Source organism: Ovis canadensis, chromosome 7 (assembly GCF_042477335.2).
Source record: "Ovis canadensis isolate MfBH-ARS-UI-01 breed Bighorn chromosome 7, ARS-UI_OviCan_v2, whole genome shotgun sequence".
Taxonomy (NCBI): Eukaryota; Metazoa; Chordata; class Mammalia; order Artiodactyla; family Bovidae; genus Ovis; species Ovis canadensis.
Genome location: NC_091251.1, coordinates 15,918,615 through 15,935,398, shown reverse-complemented (window position 1 = coordinate 15,935,398; position 16,784 = coordinate 15,918,615). Strand labels below are relative to the sequence as shown.

The 16,784-nt window shown below is 39.6% G+C and overlaps 1 protein-coding gene across 1 annotated transcript in view; it reads right to left on the bottom strand.

Annotated features, from left to right (window-relative positions):
* Positions 1–333: 333 nt before the first annotated feature.
* The window catches only part of KCNN2 (potassium calcium-activated channel subfamily N member 2), a 172,473-nt gene continuing 156,022 nt past the window's right edge, over positions 334–16,784 (bottom strand). The window contains exons 7-9 of the mRNA XM_069595281.1: positions 10,950–11,077; positions 4,661–4,730; positions 334–939 (exon numbers count right to left, since the gene is read on the bottom strand). Of these exons, the coding sequence (XP_069451382.1) occupies positions 652–939; positions 4,661–4,730; positions 10,950–11,077 (486 nt within the window). The 3' untranslated portion in view covers positions 334–651. The remainder of the gene's footprint in view (positions 940–4,660; positions 4,731–10,949; positions 11,078–16,784) is intronic.

Sequence of the window (16,784 nt, the reverse complement as noted above, 5' to 3'; positions counted from 1 at the left end):
TAGGAATAAAATAATTCTTGAAAGCATCGGTGTCCCTAGTTCATATTATAGGTTTTGATGTAACAGTCTCACTTTCCACATAATTTGGAAACAAAATTAAATAGAAATGACATGTGAACTCAAAGAATGGTAAGCTGGCGGGGTCAAATAGGTTTGACTATAATATTTCATAATGAGAGAAAATCTTAGTGAAGAGGTATGGAGTAATTGAAAGACTTCTGCCTGGCCAAACTTTCGGAAATAAAAATGATCAAAGTGCGTTAGATGATAATCATTTTACCTTGAAAATAATGTGAAAAGTAAGCCTTTAGAAATGTCGAGTGACAAAATGTGTGCAGAAATTAACTTTTTTTTTATTATATATCATATAATGTAGTAGTAAAGTCTGTTTGAAGTGCATGAATAAAAAGTTAGTGAAATTACAGGAGGAACAATCTATATAGCAATAATAGGTGCATTCCTTGTGCATCTGAAAGAAAAAAAAAAAGAGTTTTCACTCATTTTGGCCTAAAACTTAGTGTTCAGGTTCCCAGGATTCTGACATCAGAACCCGGATAACGCTGATTAGAACCATAGGGGCTTTACAATAAAAGCTAAAATATTGACCATATGATGGCAAAAAGTCTTATTTTGTGGTTAACTGATTCTCTTCTAGCTACTCTCTGATGAAGTTGGTGGCGCTGTAGAGGAGGACCGCCGCCTCCTGGACGAGGACCGGGACCGCTCAGCATCGTAGGGGACGTGCTTGTCATAGTTCTCCATCTGAGCCTCGAGGAAGTCTCTCTGCTGCTGCCTGATGGTTTGGCTTATGAGCCCAGGCAGGGCATGGATGCTACCAATCAAAGTCTCTAACTTCGTTTCCAGGGTAACAATCCTCTTCTCAAAGTCTTCACTTCTTTCATTTAAGTCGGAAATCATGTCATACATGATGTTCTGGGTCTAGAAAATAAGATTGAGAAGAACAGAGAGACAAAGAATGAAGGTTTAATTACATTTGCCCCGGAAGCACACTAGCCAGCTATCAGAGCTTGAGGGCTGGTCTCCTTTTGGCAACTTGCAGTGCAACAGGGGTGTCAGCTAACTGAACACGTGACCTGGCCAAACAAATTTGGTGTGTCTGTTCAATGCCAGGACTTAGAAGAGTAAGACCTTAGGAATTAATTTGATCCAGTGGCAGAAAATGGTGCTCAGGTATTGCTGGTGGTATGTCCAAGGATTTTAAGTGGTATGTGGAGAGACAAACATGTTTTGATTTTATATGTATGTATATACTTTAAGGGCTGCTAGAAAAGTTAGCATGTCAAATACATTTTGTAACATGTAATACTAAATAGGGCAAGGCTGATTATTAAAAACAAGCCGATTTTAAAGAACAATATATAATAGTGCAGATAGTATTGGGATATAGCAGACATTTTGACTGGAATATGAATGAAGTTTAGGACAAACTGATTTGATCAAGTAATTTAGTAACTTAAAGCAATTAAAAAATGCCTAAATATCTTTTTGCTGCCTTATGTTCCAAATTATAGGCTCTCCTTTGGGTCAAATAGAGTTTTTACAGATAACTAGCAAGAGAAGGCAATGGCACCCCACTCTAGTACTCTTGCCTGGCAAATCCCATGGACGGAGGAGCCTGGTGGGCTGCAGTCCATGGGGTCGCTAAGAGTCGGACACAACTGAGCGACTTCACTTTCCCTTTTCACTTTCATGCATTGGAGAAGGAAATGGCAACCCACTCCAGTGTTCTTGCCTGGAGAATCCCAGGGACAGGGGAGCCTGGTGGGCTGCCGTCTATGGGGTCGCACAGAGTCAGACACGACTGAAGCGACTTAGCAGCAGCAGCAGGGAGAGAATAAATGTTAGAGGAGATACTAAAGTTACCAATCCACCTTGTTAGCTATGGCTTAATTAGAACTAAGTTGTTTGAAATATGAAAACATTTTTGGTATCCTAGTGAATTTTGCAACTGGTTGTCCTGATCAGAGGGTATTCATAACTGACTCCCAGTTATAGTGCTGGAAATAGGGAGACAAGAGACAGGGAAAGAGACTTCAGTGCTGACCAGCTCAGAACCAGAGAGGGAAGAGGGTGATCAGGAAAGGAAAGCTGGTGACATTAACCTTAGCCCACTGCAGGCTTTCCCAAGCCTCAGACCTTTATGGCTAAGCCTGCTCTCCTATCATATTTCCCTCTATAATATATGTTCTTATCCTGTTTATCAACCTCTTAGTGATGACAAATGAACTCACTGAATAAGGAAGCTAGTGAAAGTGAAGTCGCTCAGTTGTGTCCGACTCTTAGCGACCCCATGGACTGCAGCCTACCAGGCTCTTCCGTCCATGGGATTTGAACATAGGCAAACCTTCCTGGGTTTGGCCAGGAAGACAGTTCATTAACTCTATGTTTACTATACAGTCTTGAGACTATATGAGACTATTCATTCAGCAAGTACTAAACTCTTTATGTCATGGACAGTAGTGCAATAATAATAAGCATGGCACTAAAGAAGTAACTGAAAGACACAGCATCTTGCCTTACAGATATATAATTTTCCTTCAAGAGTATATTTATTATGTATAATAGTATGTATTATAGTAAAATGATACATGTTATATATATTTTCAAATGACATCTTTTATTTTTTCATAAAAATACCCAATTTCTTTTATCATTCGTTCTAAGAGTGATAATAAGAACCTGCTCTTTCTTTGTTCACAATGTGTCCCAGTGAGAACCACGGGTGTAAACATTAGTTGAGCACATCTTCAGGCCTCATATATATGTGCTGCCCAGCTTAAATGAACGATACATGATCTCCTAGGATTTCACTTCAGTTCAGTCGCTCAATCGTGTCTGACTCTTTGTGACGCCATGGACTGCAGCACGCCAGGCCTCCCTCCCTGTCCATCACCAACTCCCGGAGTTTACCCCACTGAGTCGGTGATGCCATCCAACCATCTCATCCTCTGTCATCCCCTTCTCCTCCTGCCTTCAATCTTTCCCAGCATCAGGAAAGATGCTAGGAGTCAGTTTTTAACTTTTCAAATGAGTCAGTTCTTTGCACGAGGTGGCCAAAGTAATGGAGCTTCAGCTTTAGCTTCAGTCCTTCCAGTGAACACCCAGGACTGATCTCCTTTAGGATGAACTGGTTGGATCTCCTTGCAGTCCAAGGGACTCTCAAGAGTCTTCTCCAACACCACAGTTCAAAAGCATCAATTCTTTGGTGCTCAGCTTTCTTTATAGTCCAACTCTCACATCCATACATGACTACTGGAAAAACCATATCCTTGACTGGACGGATCCTTGTTGGCAAAGCAATGTCTCTGCTTTTGAATATGCTGTCTAGGTTGGTCATAACTTCCCTGTCAAGGAGTAAGCGTCTTTTAATTTCATGGCTTCAGTTACCATCTGCAGTGATTTTGGAGCCCCCCAAAATAAAGTCTGACACTGTTTCCCATCTATTTGCCGTGAATAGATGTAAATCTTACTCCTAGGGCTAAGTTACTAAATACTTCACTTCTGTTCATAAGATATCAAATATTCCACTCCAACATATTTATCCAGTATGTATTACTGATGGACAGGGAGGCCTGGTGTGCTGTGGTTCATGGGGTTGCAAAGAGTCAGACACAACTGAGAGAATGAACTGAACTGAACTGATAAACACTAAAATGAATTTAATTAATGACTCTAGGACAAATAGGTATAATTTTTGAAGACTATAATGGGGGCCTTGTAAAGGACATAGTTGTTATGGCAAACAAACAGCAGAACACAGGTCTGACTGAGAACTGCCTCTTTCAAAGCATTTATGTTAACAGGCTCAACACATACATAAATGCTGTTCTAATGCCTCCTTTAAAATTTAGAACATTGAAAGGAATGTTGTCATTGTTGAAAAATAATCATATTTTGAAGTACAGTTCACTTGAGACGAATAGCCAAAATAAAGCAGATAAAACATCTAAATGTGATATAAGAATTGGGGACTATTAATGTACTTTACAAAAGTAGTGTGAAGACATAGAGATCAACGGAGCAGGACAGAACACCTGTTGTTTAAAATAGGTAAAAAAAAAAGATTTATTAATGAGTTCTATTTAGCCTTGAAAGTGAAAGTTGCTCAGTCATGTCCGACTCTTTGCAACCCCATGGACTGCAGAGTCCATGGAATTCTCCAGGCCAGAATACTGGAGTGGGTAACCTTTCCCTTCTCCAGGGGATCATCCCAACTGGGGACTGAACTCAGGTCTCTCGCACTGCAGGTGCATTCTTTACCAGCTGAGCCAGAAGGGAAGCCCCATTTAGCCTTGAACTTCATAGTAAAACCCAAGATCTGGCTCTGCTCTCATAGGGATGAGACTAAGCTACATATAAGCATCCTAAAGGTATTGTCTCATAGCTCAATTATATTTCTAACTAAACTTCAAGTCCCTGTAAGCAGTGAAGCTTTTAGAATGGGGTTAACATGTGTAGAGGGAAAGTGCACACTAAGCAAGAGTCTTAGAAGGATTCTTCTAAGCCGGGCCGTCACATCGGTACGGTCTGCCAGTTTGACTGGTTAAATGTCTTTGGAGTGGCCGCCTCCTGAAGTGGTACTGTGTGCAGGGGTTAGCTCCAACAGGTGCGAATACAGGGGCCGAGACCCCAAGCTTACCTTCGCCAGGTCCACCAAGGTGTTTGCCTGGTCGTTCAGCTTCCTCTGCTCCATTTTTACACTTCTCAATCTAAAAGACAGAATCTGAAGTCAGAAAGTTTTTTTTTTTTCTTTTCTGTGACTATCATAAGCCTTCCAAAGAGCATGCACAAAATTGACAAGAGCAAATAACTGCATGAATAATGCCTTGAATATTTGGGGGTAAAGTCCCAATTGGTTATGTATCTGGTACAATGAGAAGCATGCTTCCCCAACACCGCAAAAAGGAAGGGAGAGAGAGAGATAAGGTGTCCTTAGGACAACTATTTACCAGGGAGTCAAAGTTGAATTGAGAAAGGCTCATAAGGATTTAACCATATGAGAAAAGCCAAAACATTCCTTAAAGCCCCAGTATCGTGACAAATAGACATAGGAAGAAATATGCAAAGCAACAGGAATTTTATCAGTGTTGGCACATGAGCACCTTCCTATGTCTATGTGACTAGATACAGGTGTTAGCCCTGTTTAGTCTGAAATGGATTGGATTAGGTATTTGAACCTGATGAAACACAGTGATAAGTGAGATTCTTATTAGCAACAAGAAAACTTTTATTCAACCAGCAGCAAGATAACTCAAAACACATAATTCTCTTATTCTTCATTGATTGTATTTATTTCACTTGACTTTTACACTGCCACTGAATTTGAAGGGAAGCCAGACCATTTCCTTGGGAGAATTTCCCTTCATTTTTTTAATTGTAGATAAAAGTCACAGGACAATTGGAGTGTCTGACAGATGGTATCTCTTCTACTTGTAAAGTTACTTTTAGAAACTTTTAAGTAACATTGAGTATGTCTGATTGACAGTCATAAAACCTTTTTTTAAAAATTCTGAATGAGTACTTACTATGCTGCAACTTAGTGACAGTAATATTTCAACATATATTTATTCAGTGCTCATTACCTAGCAAGAAATTAAGATTTTCCAACCAGAGAAAAGCAGTCTATTGCTAAGTCAACAAGTCAAAGCCATGCTCCAAGAGAAGCAGGTCTCTGACCTACTTTGTGAAAACCCACGCTAACCTTATTACTCTGGTGACAAGTCATTTTACAAAGTATAGTGTTAATGCTGGAGCATATATGCTTGATTACTTCCCAATTTAAATGAAAGGTAATTGGCTAGAAGGGATACAAAAATTCACAGGGCAAGATTTTACTGCCAGGGAGATTTCTGTAACACATGTTCACGATGCTCAGTGATTTTGGTCTGAAATATGGATCTTCAATATGCCACCAAGTCTGTCTGTAGTGAAAAGACAGCTCCTCCTGCCAGTGAGCGTTTAAGTGACACCTGCTTCCGACATGATCTTTACCAGTCTCAAACAGGTTAGGGTCAGATCTTGTGACTGTGATTATGTGTTTCTTTATTAGAAGACTTGGAACTAATTTAACTGGCTCCATTTTATGCTGTTATAGTAATGGAATATGTTTTAGTCTAAAAGAAATCTACAAACACATATTTAAATCTAATATGTGATTGAGAAATGTTTCTCTAAGTACTTAAAAGGGTTGCAGTTCTTGATGTGTGCCTTTTAAAAAGAGTAAAAAAAAAAAAAGAAAGAAAAAAACCAAACACAAGCAAACCAACTTCAAACAGGTGTGGGTCATTCTAGAGAAATCTATCAGAGAAAATTAACAGTGTCAGACACAGACTTTATGCTCCTTGGCCCTAACCTGACATTCAGTTTCTTTGTGTCTGAAAAGAAGAGTGTTAGATTGGGATTTTCTTTCTGAAGGGCTGGATTTATACCAATGGAGGTATTCTACATGACTAAGTGATACTCAAGCAAGACATTAAAGAACACTAAACCAGATGGAGAGAGAGTTATTCCCTTTAATTCTCTTCCAGTTCTTGAATTATTATAAGAAAAACCTCCTGGGCTAGTCCTATCCTGTTTTTATCTCCTAACACCTGCTCTTCTCCCCTCCCCCCTTTTTTTCCAAAGAGGGAGCAGAATCTCAGCTCAGAGCTCTCTCTGCAGGCAACAGCTTGTGGCTTGAGTTCAATACCAGTGGCTTAGTTGTCAACCAATTTACCGTTACTTCTCTCTCCTTGCTGGGAGTGACATATTTTTAAATCCATTTATGACAGGGATTCATATCAAGCTTTCTTTTCAAATTTAGGGAAGTCATAGCTGAGTCGGCACATGAATGACTCGAAGTTTGGGACCACCAGATGGGAAGTCTCCAGCATCGGGTCAGGACAGCACAGTTCTGAGCTCTGCAAGCCAGCTAGCAGGGCCGGTGCTGGGCCCCTGGCGGAGGTGGGGGCTTCCCCTTCCACACAACATACTTCTCTTGGCTAATTCTATTATGCCTCTGACAGTAGAATTTTGCCCATTTTATTTTCTGCTAATCTGGAAAGCTGATGTAGAGGAGCCTTGAACTTAAATCATCTTGCCATGTTGCCACTTAGACTGCCTGAAAAGTAGAATTGGCACAAAAAGCCTATGTAAGCTGCAGCTGCCAGAATAAAAGGTAACATGCAGGTGTGTATTTTACTTCTCCCCCCACCCAAAAAGAAGAATAAGAAACATATGCTGATTTCTTCCTTGTGAACTTCACTTATCACAGGAAAATATCATGATTTTGGAACACATTTCCACAGCAGCAATCAGACTACTAAAATTCACAATAGAGGGTCCGCTTGGATGCATGCAGCCGGCAGGAAATTCTGCAAATGCTGAAAGGAGCGGCTCACACAACTTACTTCCGCGCTCTATGTTTCATTTTGTTGAAATAAAAAGACAAAACAAAAGAAAAGAAACTGTAAAATATTCTGGAACAAAACAACACAGAGTGGTGTTCAGTGCACAGGGGGCTCGATTCGCTAGCTGGAAGGTCCTGTTAAGATTCTGCAGGATTTGGGCATATTGATCAGAGAGAAACACTATTCCATTACGTCATCACCCTTCTGCATTGCTACTGTACTCTCCCACCTGAAAGCACAAAGCTTCCTCCAGAACTAGAGTTCGGAAGGAAGAACTTGGATCAAGTTTATCTTGGCCTCTTTGAAATGTGACATTCAAGTAAAATAGACGTTTTTGCCTAGTGTGAATAGGATATAGTTAAATGGATACTACTCTAAACAATAGGATTACACTTTTTTTGGAGGGGATACATCTTTTCCAAGTCAGGGCTATTGGGAAGTCTGGTTTTCTGAAAGGTGGGTAATCTGACACTCTCTGTTATAGAAATTATTGAATTTCTTGGCTCTGAGACAAGTGCATGTTAATTGATGAGTCTCTAGCTGAGATGTAAGAATAAGAAGCTGTAAAGTTGATACCAGAGAAAGTGGTAAAAGTTACAGAAACAGAATGCTTCATGGCACTAAGTGACGATCCCCAAAGACAGATGGGGTCCTAAAAAGAGGACACAGGCCTGCAGAGTTAGGCATCCATTGGAGACTAGAAAGTCCTGCGTCCAGGAGAGAGGCCATGAGGCTTGGGAAAGAGATGGAGAGCTGAGACAGAGGAGGCTGGTAGAGGGGATAGAGCTACTGCAAACCTCTCAGGACAAATCAGAGGAGAGCAGAGGCCAGGAGAGCTCTAGCAAATGAATGGGTACATTTTTCCTCAACTGGCAAGGTCCGATATCCCCCGCTGCTGATGGACAAGGCTGGGCAAGGAAGGCAGTAAAGGCCATGCCCGTAGGAATCGAGCCCTATGTGCTTTCCTTTATGACTTCACTCACTAAGTTCAAATGAAAGGTAATTATGCATAATTAGAATAATCTAGCCCCACCCAGCCCGTCTACTTTTCACAAAGTTGTAAGGACCCTCCCACCTCAAAGGAAACCCCATAGTCCCAAGGCTAATTTACAAAACAATTTATCTTTGAGTTGCTTGAAGCTCATCTGCTTTAGAAGTACACACAGCTACAGAAGAAACAATGAGAAATGTCTGAAAGAGGCAGAAGAATCACGTGTGGCTTCCTCTGCCCAAAGGCAGCATGCTGAAAGATACATGACACCTACACCATGAGACCCTTCACATCAGGTCAGTACGTCTTGTTGCAATACACCAATTGCTTAGGAACAGCTTTTATACTTAGTTTCCCCAAATATTTTTTTGCCTTTTTATTATAGAAATTTTCAAACCTACAGCAACGTTGAAAAAAATTTTACAATGGATATCCCTAAGTTGTCCCCCAACGTTTTGAGTGTGAATGTATTCTGAGCTTCAGAGGTCTATGACAAACTTTTATAAATATATAAATAACCACCATTTATATATGGCTACAGAATTATGAGGAAAATTGTCAAAGTGTTTATTTGTTTTGGTTCTATGAAAGTTTATCAACGCCATCAAAGGCAAGTGTCACATTTCATTGTATACTGGAGACACGGCACGCCAGCAGGCAGGGACACTAATGCAATCCCAGAGGAAATGGTATGTATGATTGCTGAACCCAGACACTGATCCACTGGCTCAATTCCATGTCACCTTTCATCCCAGGACACTACATCTTCTCACAAACACAAAGGTAAGTTTTATTTTTAATAGATCCAAACAAAATAGGTTAGTATCGAAACACTCAAGTACAAAGAAAGAAATCTCTGCAGTACACCATGTGTACCTCTTGTATGAATGCTGAGGTTACTGTGTTGTATGGTTTGGAGAGGCATGTAGGAAGGTTCACTCACTCTACCAGGAAAGCTTATCAGGTGACTCTTGAGGGGGAGGTGAAACCTTAGCATCGCTCAGGGGACCACTCTCTTAGGTCTAAGCCTCAATAAATCAAAATGTGCAGGTAAGAGTTCTAGGTGTATTACCTAGCTTCAAAGATAGCTATGACTCTAGGAAGCAAGTTCCTGCTTGTGAGCTGGGTCTCATACAATGTTCCTCTCTTTCACTTTTCCTCTTCCCCAGACTTGGAAAGAGTACTATCGTAACATTCTTTTTTTTGTAATGTGGAAAATGCATAGTTGTGTGTGTCCTGTCAAGTCACTGAGCTGAAGCAGAATTAACGTCACTCTGGTGCTGGTGGCAGTGAGGGAAAGGACCCGCGTGGATTGCTAAGACAGCAGTGAAGACCAGCTACTCCGCTGCATGTGCAGAACCTCCTATTTTAGAACTCGGGTTCCTGGATTTTATTTTCATTAGGGAAGGGAGCAATTTCTGTAGAAATACATATATGTCTATAGACATAGACACATTCTACATTTCAGTGTCACCTCTTTAAAAAGGGCAGTGGCTGGTCAGGTAAAAAGGTAGATGAATGCTTGGTGATTTTCCACAGAATACAAGTGAAATATACATATGAATTATCTAAATAAGTAAAATGAAAACTTCAACCTCAGAACTTCCTGTCTCTGTGCTAATTAGCTCTGAGAAAATACATCTCACTCTCTAATCTGGATACCTAGTATTTACCTACCTTTCCATGATTACCCTGGTAGGCTGCATGAGAAAAACCAGTTTTCTGACCCACCAATGTGATGCATCTGCCCTTCTCCATATGGAAATGGCATTAAGAGCAAGGCTGCATGACATCACAGCTGACACCCACACAAGGTACTTACGGTAACGATGCTGCCAGCCTGGGGGGAGAAAGACCTGGTGCTTTCAAATTATCATGGAAACTTACTAGACAGAGATGTATACTTTAAAGCCTATGATGGTATAACAATAAAATGGTATGAATGACTTAAACAAATTGAATAACAGTGGCTTGGATAAAGTCTGAATAATGACAGAAGAGTGCAAGGCCTATAGGAACTCTAAAATCAATAATGAACACGTAGCATATAGAAAATCCCCCAAATCCTGATTAAAAACTAATTTAAAAATTCAAGTATTAAATCAATTGCATGTACTACCTTCATATAAAGATGTTTGGCAGTATGTTAAAAAAATCCAAGTAGATCATAAAATGTTAAATTTCTTTCAAGGTTTTGTACTAGATACAAACTAAACATCGTAGAGCAAACTATATGAATAAATAAATGTAAAAATAAGATTTTAACTGAAATTATTCCTTCTAATTAAAAAAAAAGAACCTGAATAGACACTTTAATTAATATATTATGTGGCTATTCTCCCAAAAATAAATGATTTTTCATCATAAAATGAACTGACAAATGAAATTCTATGAAAATTTATGGAATTATTAAAATGCCAAATAATATCTTCTGGGAACAAACATGATAATGTTCTCTTTTTCACTCTCTCATGAAAGAAGAATAAGTAGGTGCAAGAATTAAAAACCAGAGACACCAATGCAGAATGAAAGTGAAGAATGATACTTACTGATGAATAGCTTGCAAGAATTTCCGTTGATGTTTTCTGACTTTTGCATGATCTATCTTTTTTACTAGCTTTGTATTTTTGTAAATTAGCCATGTTTCCCTGAGTACATTGGCAGCTGCATTTTTCACCTGTTAGGAAAACAAACAAACACAGCTGGTGATAAGTTCCAGAGCAGAATCCTTTGCAACTTGGTTGGGGGTCTGCTCTTCAGCCTGATGATCATGGTAAGCTCTAGCTCTGCTTAGTAACTCAAAATTGTTTTCTTAATTCTGTGCCTTTTGAAAAGTACCTATATCTGTCTGGGAACACTTACCTTGAAATATGAGGGGCTACTGATCTCTTTTTTGGGCTAACCTCCTCCTTGAGGAACCTTTCATTCACCACTTAAAGAAAAAAAAAAAAAAAGAAGAAGCTACTGTTTTCTTCACCTTGTACTGCAATTGTTCTCTCCATGTTCTCTCATTTCCCTGGAGAAAGGCAAGATGCCAGAAGGCCAAGGTTAACCTTGTCCTTTGCAGCTTGTTCAGCATTTCTGGCTGTGCTCTACAGGAAGGGCATGTTCCCAGTGCTGAATGTACAAGGAGACCCAGTCATCCAGCTTCCCAGCGTGACTCGGCAAATGGCATGCTTGTTAGCACACTTTAATCAACTGACAGACAGTCTATGTTGTCAAGATTTTGTTGGTAATTTAAATACACTGTGTTTCACATGGACAGGACAAACCTAGAGGATTTCAGTGACACTGCCAAAGCCTATTGCAGCTGATGGAAAGTGTGAATACTTCCTAGTGAGACTTCAATCACTTGCTTTCTTGATTCGTCTTTAAAATTCCCTGCAAGTCCTCTTTCTTGTTCATAAGACAAGAACTGATGACCCATACCTTTCAATTGTGCTTGTTATAAGCTATTTATTCGGAGGTCAATCCATTGAATTCTTTTGAATGGGAGATAAAGGATGTCTCACAAGGCTAAAGGAGGACTGGGTGGAGGAAGACAACTTTTTAAAGATGAAATGATATCATTTGCAGCACCATGGGTGGGCCTAGAGATTGTCATTCTGAGTGAAATAAATCAGACAGAGAAGCAGAAGCATCGTATAGCATCCCTTATACATGAACTAAAAACACAGGATACAAATGAACTTGTTTATAAAACAGACTCAGAAACTTAGAGAACACATTTATGGTTGTCAGGGGAAAAGATCGGGGGAATGAATAGTTAGGGAGCTTGGGATGGACATGCACACACTAGATATTTAAAGTGGATAACCAATAAGGGCCAACTCTATAGCACAGGGAAGGGAACTCTGCTCAATGTCACGTGACAGCCTGAATTAGAGGGGAGTTTGTGGGAGAATGGATACGTGTACATGGATACACATACAATGTATGGTTGAATCCCTTTGCAGTCCACCTGAAATTATCTTAACATTGTTAATTGGCTATACCGCAATGGGAAATAAAAAGTTTTTTTTTTTTTTTTTAAGGCAGTGTCGTGGGGAAAGACAGAACAATGAACTGGGCTTCAGAAACAGATTTTAAGTCCTTGACTTCGGACCAACCAAGTCAGGTCAAGGAGGTTAGCTAACATTGTAGAACTTGAGTTTTCTCTAACATGAGAAGGTTAAAGAGAATTATTGCCAGTACTTTTCAGCACTTAGAATTACAATGAGAGAATATTATAATTTACCAAAACTATGGCCCAAGTAGGCATATGTATTTTTTCACTTTAGCAGAGAAAGTATCAGCCTTGGTGGCTGATGGTGAATCCTTTCTTTTAGTGCTGAAATGCTTTCTTTTTGAGTGAAATTGTATTGCTAGAACCCACTTTATGAAAATGGCTGGTATCTTAAGGCTGTTTTTAGTTGTGACTTCCTTTGGATATTCATTAGACTCCGCACAGGGAACATTCTCCAACCAACAGAAAAATGACTGTAACATGGGATGCCAAACACCTGCAGTGTATCTAAGTGACATTCACCACCACCCACAGTGAAGTGAAAAGGTGCTCCAGTTAATGCTTGGATCTTCACTCTAATGCAAACATATTTCTCTTCCTCACAGAGGTAGGAGTCTGTTCAGAAGGCTCTTCCATCTGACACTGACATCCTTTGTAAAGGTAAGAAATTGAATATAGTGTAAGTTGCTTAGGTTGGAGGACCCGGCTTTTATTTAATTTTTATTTGGAGTATAGTTGATTAACAATAATGCGTTAGTTACAGGTGTACAGCAAAGTGATTCAGTTATACCCATACAAGTATCCATTATTTTTCAAATTATTTTCCCATTTACTTTGTTAAAGAATATTGAACAGAATTTCCCATGCTATAGAGTAGGCCCTGGTTGGTTATTTATTTGAAACACAGCTGTGTGTACATGACAATCCTAAATTCCCAGTCTATCCCTCCTCATCCACTCTTTCTCCTTGATGGCCATAACTTCGTTCTGTGTGTTCCTGTTTTGTAAATAAGTTCATTTGTATCATTTTTTTTAGATTCTGCATATAAGCAATATCATATATTTGTCTGATTTACTTCGCTTAGCATGATAATCTCCAGGTCCATCCATGGTGCTGCAAATGGCATTATTTCATTCTTTTTTATGGCCGAGTAATATCCCATTGTATATATGTACCATTCATTTGTTGCTGGACATTGATTGCTTCCACATATCGGCTATTGTAAACAATGAACACTGGGTGCACGTATCCTTTTGAATCATGGTTTTCTCTTGATATAAAACCAGGAGTGGAATTGTTGGGTCGTATGTAGCTCTGTTTTTAGTTTTGAAAGGAACTTCCATACTGCTCTCCACAGTGGTTATACCAATTTACATTCCCATCAACAGGCTAGGAGGGTTTCCTTTTCTGCACACTCTCTCTAGTATTTATTGTTTGGAGACTCTTTGATGATGGCCATTCTGACTGGTGTGAGATGACACCTCATTGTAGTTTTCATTTGCATTTCTCTAATACTTAGTGATGTCGAGCATCTTTTCATGTTTATCTTGGCCATCTGTACGTCTTCCATGGAGAAATATCTATTTAGGTCTTTTGCTCAGTTTTTTGGTTTGATTGTTTGTTTTTGATATAGAGACACATGAGCTGTTTGTAAATTTTGTTAAAGAATATTATCATTTCATTATTTCACATGGAGCTGTCCAGTTTCCTGGCACCACTTACTGAAGGAGACAGTCTTTTCTCCATTGTATAGTCTCTCTTCCTTTGTCATAGATTAACTGACCACAGGGGTGTGGGTTTATTTCTGGGCCTTCTATCCTGTTCCATTGATCTATATTCCTGTTTTGATGACTTCAGCTTTGTAGGAGGACCTTGTTTTTAAAGAGTGGAGAGGGAAGTGACTGACCAGCACTATCTGGGGTTGGGACAGGCCCTTCCCCACTTAGCAAGGAGAAGGGCTGTTTACTGGAGGTCGCAGCTCTCTGAGCAGCTGTACTGCCTGGAAGACTGGCAAGGGATCTGATATATCCTCCCTTCCTGGTTTTATCAGCTCAAGACACAGAATAAGAACCTAGAACACAGACTGGCGAGGCAGCGAGAAAACTAGGTAAGCAGTACTGAGAAAAAATATGGCAGTTGAACATAGGGGTGTTTGGAACAGAACACAGCAACTGATTTTGGTTTGGATTCTCCTTTACAAAGAGCAAATGTCAAATTGGTTAAGTCCATATAATTTTCAAAAATGATCCAATGCTCGTCCTTAATGTATTTTAAAAGGTTTTTTGGGATGGTAGCAGAATGACTAGAGGGGAGTAGGGGCAAGTTATAGTTGAGAGTTTTGACAAAACACCTGCTCCTTGGAAGGAAAGCTATGACAAACCTAGACAGCATATTAAAAATCAGAGACAACACTTTGCTGACAAAGGTCTATATAAAAGCTATGGTTTTCCCAGTAGTCATGTACGGATGTGAGAGCTGGACCGTGAAGAAGGCTGAATGCCAAACAATCGATGCTTTCAAACTTGTGGTGTTGTAGAAGACTCTTGAGAGTCGCTTGGACAGCAAGGAGACCAAGCCAGTCAATTCTAAAGGAAATCAACCCTGAATACTCATTGGAAGAATTGATGCTGAAGCTCCAATACTTTGGCCACCTGATACAAAGAGCCAACTCACTGGAAACGACCCTGATTCTGGGAAAGACTGATGGCAGGAGAAGGGGGTGACAGAGGATGAGATGGTTGGATGGCATCATGGACTCAATGGACAGAGACAGTGAAGGACAGGGAAGCCTGGCATGCTGCAGTCCGTGGGGTTGCAAAGAGTCAGGCACAACTCAGTGGCTGAACAACAACAACAAAGAAATTTATACTACTAAAATTATTGGGGTACCCAAAAAGTTAGTTCAGGTTTTTCTGTAAGATGTTATGGAAAAACCCAAATGAACTTTTTGGCCAACCCAATAGTAATAGTCACCAGATGACTCCAACCCACTTCACAGGTATAAAGGACATGACATATTACTTTATAATTACTGATGAATCAGCAACATATTAAAGTCATAGGTACTAAGGTAAAATATATTTTTAAGTGAAACAATACTTTATAAGCCACAAAACCTCTTGTAGCTGATCGACTTTTAACTAAATATCTGCTTTGTTCAATCCTACAAGATACAGAGAGCATTACACAACAGGCTACTCTGCTTATAGATTTCCTTTGATTTTTTACTACTTTTTTTTTCAACTTATATATTTCTGTCTTTTTCTCTTTTTCTTCCTCTTGCTTCTTCCTTCAGGGGCTTTTATGAGTATCTTCCAAAATTCAAGGGGAAGGAACATAATCTGCTTTAAGAAGCAGGAAGCCTTCTTAACTTTTATTCTGATAATTACAGTAAACTGTTGCTCCATATTCTATGGGTGATACCTCCAGGATGCCCATGGAGAAACAAAGGTCACTAAGTTTATGCAGCTTAGCAGGATGTGTGCTTTCTGCCCCTGCAGCAGCAGAGATGGATGTGCTTAGGGCACCAACCTTTCTCACCAGCCTGGTTCTTCTTTAGACCAGGTACCTGGGGCAGGGTGAATGGAACAGGGCAAGGGCTCTATGCATTTGTATTTCAACCCACCAGGATATGTAGCCAAGTATGATATAAAAGCTATACAAAGTAAATCCTCTCGAATTTCTGTTCACTTGTTGAGAGACCTGCAAGAGACACAATTACATAACTGCATAATAGTGTTCTTATTATGGATCTGATTGAGAATTCTTAACAGGATTGGAAACACCCACTGTGGACATTAATATGTATAATTATCCTTCATGGTACATCTAGCGACTTGAAAAATTATGTCTGGGCTCTCAGAATTGCTTGTTTTCAAGTTTCTTTCCAAAACTTAAGTTACCAGAGGGCCAAATGCCAAGATTTCCTCTTGGTTCAGACCTAAATGTACAGTAATAATGATATATTTCCCAAAGCTTTAGCACAGTAAACAAACTGTCTCTGTAAGGTGATTTGCTAGATATCTGTTAAATAGCTAGTCCCATCTCACTAAGCTTACTGATAAGTTATCGCTATTATGCTTTCTTTTTGAAATTCTTAGAATATTCTGGTTACATGGGCCACTGGCCATTTTTCAATTGCAGTGTGTCGTGTAAATGGTTGTAACTACATAGGACAGTCCTCTGAATGTTAGTGCCCAGTGAATTGGATGTTCTACTTTCAAACATTGCATTTTGTGTGGTGAATGTAGACCCACAGAGATAAGATTTCTGTATAAAATTGTTCCTCAAACTTTGTGCATGGGTAATACTTTTTCATGGAAATAGTTAAGATACACAATGGAAGACTTGGAAGGTTACATTTTTTCCTGCAAGAGTA